Source organism: Hordeum vulgare, chromosome 3H (genome assembly GCF_904849725.1).
Source record: "Hordeum vulgare subsp. vulgare chromosome 3H, MorexV3_pseudomolecules_assembly, whole genome shotgun sequence".
Taxonomy (NCBI): Eukaryota; Viridiplantae; Streptophyta; class Magnoliopsida; order Poales; family Poaceae; genus Hordeum; species Hordeum vulgare.
Window position 1 is genome coordinate 144,282,896 of NC_058520.1, and position 10,028 is coordinate 144,292,923.

General features: G+C 43.5%; 1 protein-coding gene across 1 annotated transcript; it reads left to right on the forward strand.

Annotated features, from left to right (window-relative positions):
• The first annotated feature begins 1,597 nt into the window (after positions 1–1,597).
• On the forward strand, positions 1,598–7,698 carry LOC123443289. Its single transcript, XM_045119625.1, has 2 exons — positions 1,598–2,361; positions 7,389–7,698. Exon 1 carries the CDS (start codon positions 1,747–1,749, stop codon positions 2,344–2,346), a length of 600 nt encoding a protein of 199 aa, XP_044975560.1. The 5' UTR covers positions 1,598–1,746; the 3' UTR covers positions 2,347–2,361; positions 7,389–7,698.
• The last annotated feature ends 2,330 nt before the right edge of the window (positions 7,699–10,028 follow it).

Sequence of the window (10,028 nt, forward strand, 5' to 3'; positions counted from 1 at the left end):
CTCACTAATTTAACATATGATCATTGTACCACTACTGACATTATTATTATTATTATTATACTCCTTGAGCCCGCCGGGGAAGCGCAAATGGGGTGGCGTTTGCAAACCTCGACAAAACTGTTGACATCAAGGTTTGGGATTAGAGCTCACATGTGCTTTCGGTGGTTTTCCAGGGGGCAATGAAAAAATGACGATAGATGCGGTTCGAGAATGACGAGGGTAGCAAGGCATCGTGCTGTTGGTTATGCAACTGCTTAGGGCCTCTTTGATATGCAGTATATTGAAAACACATGAACAAGAAAAGTAGAGGGTTGGAGTGGCATGTCCATTTGAATCCTATAGGATTAGCAAGGAGTGTTTGATACCATAGGAAAAACAAAAAAATTGTAAACAAAGGTTGAAATGAATGTTAGATTTCCTATGAAATGTAGTACAAAAGATTCCATAAAAAATCCTATTGGATCCAATCCTATGAATCAAAGGGTCAACGTATGAAAAATTCTAAGAATTTCAATCCTCCAAAAATTCTATAGAATTCCTTTGAATCAAAGAAGCCCTTAGCATCTATGATCAATAAATATGATGGTCAGAGAAATACTAGGTTAAAAGAGGTTGTGTGTTGTATAACGAGGTATTATAAGTGATAACAAGCAATGTTTGAAGAGGGCAATCAATGAAGGAGCCATTCAAAGCACACCAAGGGCAAAGGGGTAGAGCAATAAACGAAGAAAATCAACAATTCCCTACGTCTTAAGGGTATGTTCGGCAATGCTCCAACACCGCGCTCTGCCGACTCTGCGGGCCGAGTTGGACCGAACGCCCTAACTTGTGAAGCTAACTCGAAAATGCTACTGCATGTTGTAGTTAAAACAATATCTTGTGGGAAAGCTATCTAAGTTGAACCCGAGAATATGTTGTTTGACGAGTTTGAGCAAATTACATGAAGCATTTCACCATCAAGTGGCGCGTATCTATTCACCATCGCTTCCATCTCTACCCATATCTCTCTCTCTGGCATTTTCCCGATTCACTTCACAAACCCTAAGCTCCACCATGGAGACGCTCCCGACGCCGCCCCCACGCTACTGCAACGACACCGTCGCCTAGCCGACCCTCTATCTCCCTTCCTCTCCGCCACATGCACTCTAACCTCGTCCAGTGTCGACCACACCCCGCCGAGCTCCATCGCCACATCCTCCCCAAGCTCTCCTAATGGCCCATCCTTCCTTTTCTCAAGGTGAGCTCGACCTGCTATGTGCTAGAGCTAGTTGAAAATCGTTTGAATAAAGAAGTTACGCCCCAAAACGCTCAACAAACTTGTTGCAAAAGTTGGCTGCTGGTTGAGGAGTCGAGAAGTTCGAGGTCGAAGAGAGCTGTCGAGAAAGCTCTTATAATAATAATAATAAAAAAATGACACCCGAAAGACAAGAGGTTGAAGACATTCATTTTTTTCGGGCTTAGTGGAAGGCATTGATCCATGTGCTCCGAATGAAAGGTGCCGGACCTAGACAGATCCAAAATCAACATTTAGATATCCAGGAAGAAGAAGAAGCAGCAGCATTCAAAAGAAAACCATATTATAAAATGAAATCATTTTAGTACGCATTCCATAAAACTCAAATCAACACAAAGCTCCAGTCTGGCTTCTTCCACCTCCTGTCCTTGTGTTGTGCAGTCCCCTCTTCGCCCAGCCTCCCGGCGAATCCAAATCCCTGAGAAATCTCTCGCGCCGCCTAGCTGCCGCGGATGCTCCCGGCCTCGCACCCGCTGCTCTACGCGTGCGCCTTCCGCGACAGCGCTCTCGTCGCCGAGCTCGCCCACGACCCGGACGCCGGGGGCGCCGGCACCGGCGACCTGCCGGCGCTCGCCGCCGCGCTTGCTTCCTCGGCGCCTCCGCACCACCGCTACGTAACCCACTCCGCGGCGGGGCGGGCGCACGCGCTTCTCCTCGCCCCGCCGCTCGCGCTCGCCGCGGTCTCGCTCGCGCCGCAGCTCCCGGCGTCCCACCTCCTGCTCTTCCTCCGCCGCCTGCGATGCCTCCCCGAGTTCAGGATGCGCGAAGAGATGGCGCGGCTGGCGCTCCGCCTGCCGTTCAGCAACGAGGAGGCGCTCGCGCGCGAGGCTGCTGACGTCGCCGCCGCTGAGGCCGAGGCGGAGGAGGCGACGCGGAGGGAGGCGGAGCTCGCGCGGGGGACGCCCAAGCGGGAGCATGGTGCTCGCGGTGGCGCCGGGCGGGCGTGGAGGCGCCAGCTCTGGCTGATCGTCCTCGTGGATCTCGTGCTCCTCGGTGTACTCTTCGCGGCCTGGCTCGCCGTGTGCAGGGGTTTCAGCTGCATTGGCCGGTAAATAGATTAAAAAAAGGTATATACGTGCACATAATTTATCTCTCCCTTTATTGGTTCCAATGTGGAGAGTGTAGACTGTAGAACCAGAGGCATGCATGGTTAGAAACACAGTGAGTTAGTGTGAACAAATCATGGTTGTGAACTGGGTTCGTAAAACTATGGCCTGAATCTCTTCTACTAAAGGGAGAGGCCAAGTGTGTGTTCAGCCGTTGAGGGTGGGAGGGTGGGGTTCTGATTTCTGAATTCATGAAGTTTGTGTCAGTTGCGTTGGAGGATCTGGGCGCAGTTACATATACTGTGAGATGGCTGCGAGTATCATCATGAAATGCTAAGACGGGCAACACAATGTGTGCAAGTTGGCGGATCCGGCTTTTATCTTGTATTACACACAAATATACAAATTCGTTGCATCTCCTGCTTCAGCAGTTTGTATTTCCTGAAAACATCATTTACTTTTTTTCTTTTCTTGTGGAGCATCAAGTTGTTGAGGAGGCTGTGCTCAAAGTTGCCAGGGTTAGGCTTCTAGATTGGATCATTCTTCATTTTACTGGATATGATTGTACGATCTGACAATAATACAGACACTCCATATATTTACTTATTTAGTCAAGTATATGTTGAGACTTTTATTTTTGATATATCAAAATTGATTTTAATGAAACTTTTCATACAACCTTGCGTACTTCAATTTTGGTATCAAACTTGTTTAATTTATGTTATCCATATCGATAGCATTTGCCTAACTTATAACATGTGACGAGAACATTTTAATATAAGCAACCATTCAAAAAATGAAAATAAACAGCGGAAGTAATAGAGCAAACAACGTTATCAGTTCAGTGGCATAGTTAACAACTTAAATTGATATTATTAAATTAATATGACCATTGTATAAAGATTCTGGAAAATCCTGATTACCAGATTGTGCAAGCTTTTTTGGACTGTCAGACCCTACGCTCAGTACAGTGATCCTGGTCCTAGTGAATGTGTCTGCTCCAAGTGCTTTAGAGGAACTAAAATGCGGGAATATTGATTGCGTCTGTCTTGCAGCTATTCTGACAGCCATCAGCAGCAAAAATGATGCTGGCTTGTGTACATATGCTCTTCTCTCAAGTCTGAACTCCACCATCCATTATCTGGGTACTGTGTTGAAGAAGTTGTCCATCCACAAGCTATTGTATACCTGCCTAGATCTCAGCTTTTGATAGCACATGATAGCATCATCATTGTTGGACACGATGAGACTGGCACCGGCTGAATAGGGTATGGTCTCTAAGAGCACACATTAGGCAAGGCGTGTCTTTCCCTATTCTGTTTTGCAGGCAATGAGACTAGTACATGCACTTACCTCCAACAAAGTGGCAAGCCAAACTGGAAACATTAGTGCGGAGTAGGATGACCTGGTAATATTTGTAACTTGTAGACGCTTCCAAACTGGAACAAAAAGAACACTGGTAACGTAGCAGCATTGGAATTTAGTGCCGAGTGAATCTAGCAAAGGAGTTAAGTGATTAGTTGAGAGCTACCATTTATAGCTACGCTGGATCTGTTGTAGGACCTGTTGTTAAGATGAAAGTGAAAACTGCCATTGTAGTATCAGGTCTTCTAAGATATGAATATAATATAGATTACAAGTAGTTCTCTTTGACGAATACTGGCAATGCCATCATATGGCATTTCATCTTTTTAAAATATGTTTATGTTTGTTAGATTGACTTGATTAATGTTGAAAACAAATATTTGTTCTGTTGAGTAGTGATTCAAACACTTGCATTTAGGGCTTGTTTGGTTGGTAGCCACACTTACCAAAGATGTGGATACTGCTCATGGTTGCACAGATGTGTCACACCACATTTTCTTACCACTCAGCCTGCTTGTCCTAGACTTGTATTTCTGCCAAACTTCGCCAAGGTTGTGGTGTTTGAATTCTTCACACACTTTGTGTGATTTATATTAGCGCATGGATACAAGTTATCCTTGGAAGGGAAGAAAATTCCGAATCCACTTTGTTACAGATAAGGAAGCTGTAAATAATGCAAATAAGGCGCCTTTTTTTAGTTCACACCATTTCACTCCACCTTTATTAACGCATGCTTACTATTTCACAATTTCACGAATAAGGAATCCACTTTGTCACAAATAAGGAAGCTGTAATTAATTGCACCTAAGAAAGGCCCAATGCACTGAAATTCCACTAATATATGAAAAAGAAGAATATATATGCTGTACCAAACCTATGGAGTTAGAACTTTGGATTAATAATTGGTGGAGTACCAAACAATCCGAAACTCTCTTAACAGATATTCTAGAGAAAAGGATTCTAGAAAGATTCACAGAATTAGAAGAGCTTTCTCTCTTGGTCGAGATGATACAAGGGAAACTAAAGACACATGTAGGCTATAGTAAAAAAAAAATGAAAAAATAATCTAAAGGGACAAAACCAACAAATCTTTCATGCTTAAACATCCCACGAGATGCTTCAAAAGTACCTAAAAATTATTCTAAGAATAAGGATCGCTGTCAACCAAATATACCCTTATGATGCTGGTATATGATATCTAGTAATATGGTAATATATGTGTATATATAGGTTATGATTTCCTTGTTTGCAACTAAAGGGCAAAACATTCTAGTGGTATAATACAGCTTATTTTGTGGAGAAATGAAAGAAAATGTAAGCCAGCAAAGGCGATCAACAAAGATGTGATGCTTGCAACACCAAAGCAGTCCATTCCTAACTTTGACTGGATCAGCGATAATTCTCAGGACTGAAGAGTCCCCCAAAGGCCACATAAGATACTTGAGCTGATTTGGTTGGATCTCCCTTTCAGTCGAGTTTAGATGCATGGTAATCTTTACTTTTCATGACCTTGCTTTTCTTTGAGAATCTTTTTAATTAGAATAATATGGAATCTTCTGTTTCCCATTTATTCTCTTGGCACCATCTCAACTTTATTTTCATCTATTTGGATATGAATTATGCAGATATCATTTGTTGACGTGGATCCTATGGGTCGTGTTAGGAGGAACAAAATGAAAGAGAGCGACTTGTGCAAACTCAGCGAAGCATGAAGCAGAAAACTATAGTGTGTGTACTACCTAATAATCTTATTGAGCTTCTGATGTGCAGAGCTTCTTATGCAAGTAAACTTTAATTGCACCATAAATCATGTCTTGCCACGATTTGTGCTAGAAATAAATCTAAACTAAACAATGTGACACGAGCAAGTAGATCTGTTTCTGGCATATACTACCCTAGTCCTAGTGTGTCAGCCCTGCACGCTGACCAGAACTCCTGCCTACTGCCCTCACAGACAAGCAGAGCCACTCAACAGACCCTCACAGCCTCGGTTGTCACCGAAACAATTGTAACTGCTACACTTGTTATTCCTTGTGCTGTGTGTTTGAGAAAGACGAACAGTACCAAAATCACTTAAGCTCACCCAATTCCTGGGCCAGCACTTTAGAGGAGCACATGTAAAGATATCTGTCTTGTTTCAGCGATCTAGAGGATAGGGGCGAGCGCCTTGAGGACATCTTCTGTCCATTTGTCATATTCCCAGTTGTATAGCTTAGCCAACTTTTTTGGGCCTAGTAACTTGTGCTGCCCTTTATACTTATTTATCTCTTACATAGCATATGTTGCTTTGACACTAGTCCATACATTGTGTATCTGATAGGCGATCAAATCCAGGGGTGGAAATATCTCGCTTCTTCATAAGCAAGCCATAGCTCTTTCGTGTTTGTCATTGGCCAACTAATGTTAATACCACATATATAGCTAGTCCATGCATTTATAGGGTATGCGATCAAGTCCAGGGGTGTAAATATCTCCCCTCTTCTTAATGCAAACTCCATAATGAGTGGTTTGAGTCTTTTAAAAATAAGCAAGCCATACTCATTTGGTGGATGATTTGGTTCAATACTCTCCGTGGAACTTCATGTTTTTGTCACTGGCCAAATAATGTTAATACCACATATACATCTAGTCCCTGCATCACATATACTCCCTCCGTGCCATAATATATGACGTTTTAGCAGTTCATTTGAGCTGCTAAAACGTCATATATTATGATACAGAGGTAGTAGAACATATGCGACCGACTCCAGGTTTGGAAACATCTCCCCTCTTCACAATGAGAACTCCATAATTATTAGTCTGCTGCTTCCAGAAATAAGCAGGCCAGAGCTCATTTGGTGGATGCCTGGGTTCAATACTGTCTGTGGAATTTCATGTTTTGTCACTGGCCAAATAATGTTAACACCACATATGTGGTGTGTGGTATTTGACCATATCTAAATCAGACATGGCTGTTAAATATCGTTACAAGTATACCTATGCTCAATAGGTGATAAGCAGGGCAGCAATCAGTTATTCATTTATGTTTGATTTTATAAAGTACTTCCTCCGTCCCATAATATAAGAGTGTTTTTGACACTATACTAATATTAAAAACGTTCTTATATTATGGGACGGAGGGAGTATATTAATAGCCGTTAGTGCTCGCCTTAGGTGGGGTTAGGTGTTGCTTTTATTTTTGGACTAGTTTGTGTCACCGTGCGTTGGAAATTTGATAAAAGGGACACGTGGGGGTGGTATGCCAGAGCTGTTTCCAACATCGTGCACACATATTTTGTGGTGTGTCGATGCAGCCCAAGATTGGATCATCTAGCTAATTAAAAAGAGTAGTTGTCTCGTTGTGTTAAGTGTTATGTACAATAACATAAAAAGTTCATTTGGGTCACATCAAATTTGATTAAGGCTAGATTTGATATGTGGTGTTGGCAAGGAGTTTGTATTCTTACAGGTTGCAGTTTACATGTGCATGCAGGCATTTAGAATTAAAATGGCAACAGTTTGTGCTTGTGTTGTTTCAATTTTGGCCATCCTTGTATTGTACGCATCCCTTCCATACCTATGCTTGACAGCATGCAAATTGTGAAGTCTTTATTGCAGTGTCCTTTGTTTGCAACTGAATGTCCATAACTCTTTGAATGAAAGGAGTAGCATATTTTCTCATATTTTTCTTTTGTTCTCTGTAGGCTGCCCAAGTTTCAAGTGAAAATATGGAGGCTATTTACAGTGTTGTTCCTCCTGATGCATGTTAATCGAAACTGATTGTGATATCACGATAGCATAGACAAACTCTGCCAGAGATTTACAGAGCAAAGGGAAGGCACTCGACACCCATAGTTACCTCCCTTGTGGTATGGAACATCTTTGAGAAGCGAAGCCAAATGAGCTTGCTGGACTTGTTATGTTTGAATTTGTTGGTTTGGTTGTTGAGGACACATGTACACCCAGTGTAATTTGTTTGTTCGTTTTTTATACAAAGCAGATGGTTTTTTTTTTCCGCTGCATTGGTCTCTTTATTATCCCTGTTCTGGCAAGCACAGGCAGAAACATCTGAATCTTAGCCATCATTAGCATTGTCAGCCCTACCTTTCCCCTTTATTTTTGCTCTGCTTTTTTTTGTTTTTGTACAAGTTCCCTGGCCATGTAAATCGCCTCCCTGCTGCAAAGGCCACGAGTGAATGCAGCAATGGAGATGAGACGAGACGCAAGCGGCAACGCCGGGCGCCCGCTTTACGCCGGGCACCGTCGCTTCATTCAGGCGGCCAGAACGGGGTCGGCAGGCGCACATTGCCAAAGGGGAGCCGTGTCTCCGGCAGATCGATATCGATCGGATCAGAATCCAATCCAATCCGGGAGGCACAGCGAAATCGGCGTCGTTTCTCCACCATCAGGTCAGCTCTCGCACCTAACTGACGACTCCGCTGGGGGCGGTGCACATGCGGACGCAGACATGCTGCGGGCACATTTCCATCCGTCCCTCCCAGCCCCAGGGCTTGAGTTCAGCTCAGATCCTGTGCTAGACGGAGGGAGGCTTTTACTCCCCCTATATATAGACATCTGCTGCGCTGCACTCATGCTCGATGCATTGCTCGTGCACATGCAGGAACAGTTCTCTCGTCGGCGATAAGACGGCCTATCGGGCTAGGGGCCGGATTCAGAAAGGCAGCCTCTGCGCCGTCGCCGTCGACGATCTCCCGTACGGTGGCAGTGGGGAAATGAGCCATCAGCAGGGCCTGGCTGAGCAGAAAGATCTCTAGATAGGTGATCATCCTCGCATTGCTTTCTCTGCGTCTGCCTGCGTGTACAAAAATTTAAAAATAAACATCTCTAGATGCTCAACTGTTTTTCGTTTGTTTGTTTTGTAGTATGTCCCCGGGGGACCATGCGCAATGTGTGAACGTGCACATAGTGTTGGATCCAACACCCAGGCTCCTGGCAATTAACAAGGTGGCAGGGCTTGCAATTCGGTGTTCCGTCATCCAATGGCTTGTTCCTCTCCCCTCTCCTCTCCATGCTTATCAGCATCCACTGCAAAGGGTCCCCGTCGTCTACTCATGATAAAACTCAGCCCAAGCACACAGCCATTAGGAACCCAAGCATAAAATACATATATTTGGAGAAACAGCATGGAAGGCGCCTAGAAAAGGCGACGCCGCTTTATTCCGGCGCACAAAAAATGCCTGCTCTTATAGAATGAAATATATAGGAAAAGGAACCCACGGTGCGCCGACAGGTGGAACGGTGTCAAAAGCCTTAAGCCATCCTTTAGTGGTCAAGAGATGCAAATGCCCCTGTATTACATAGAGCCTAACCTAAGCTTATTTCATGATTTCTTTTCCTCCTTACTAGTTTATCATAGTTTCACAAGCCCCCTCCACTATCCAAGCCCTTTTGGCTATATAATTATCTTGTGCCACGCCAAACACTTTGCTTAATGCATGCTCACATGTATGTGTGCATCACTGATGAAGAAGCAGAGCGAGCTCACTGGATTGGAGAATCGATCGATCGACAGTATGAACACTTGGCATGTTATTCTGTCGGAATTCCGAGAGTAGATTAGTTTACTGACAGTTGCGAGTAAGTGCTCGCTGCTTTGAATCAAGAATGTGATCTTTGTTATGATAACCGTATGAGATATGCAGCCTAGGATGTAGAGGGGGACAGATTAGGAGGAACTTGGAAGCATCATGGAAAAATTACACGGTAGATCGGCGCGACGCCGAAAATGTTTTCTGTTTTGCCAAGTGGAGCTTGATTGGCACAGGAAATATGGTCAAGATTGGTACAACAAGTTGCAGGGCATATTCTCTTGCCAATCCTATAGGAGCTCCCTTCACCATTAGGCTCATTTTCTTAATTTTATTGCCTGTCAATTCATGGCTTAGAAGAAGCCATTAGGCTTCCTAGAGCATGCTTTGCCTCAAAGCTTAAAAAAGTAGATAACACTGCCATCCTTCCTGCCATGACTTGAAGTCAATCTAACCCATAGATGCCAAAATAGTCATTAAACTAAGTCTTTTAGCTGTACAAACTTTGTTGTACATAGTAGTCTCGTCCCAGGGATACCTAGGCAGTTGGTGAGGAATTACATACATCTTGCAAGCCTCTACTGAATATTGTGTTTTTCTCTGAAATGTCATTTTCACCTATATATATTTAGTTATGAAAGAACAGATAGTGAACTCCATATATTCTACAAACTTTGGAAAGATCAATTCCATTGTGAGGTCATTTTGAATTACTCGTGAGCAATGAGCTTAATCAGAGAGCATCTTGTTTGTGACAAAATGATTTATATATTTATTTGTGTTTGCTAGTCAATC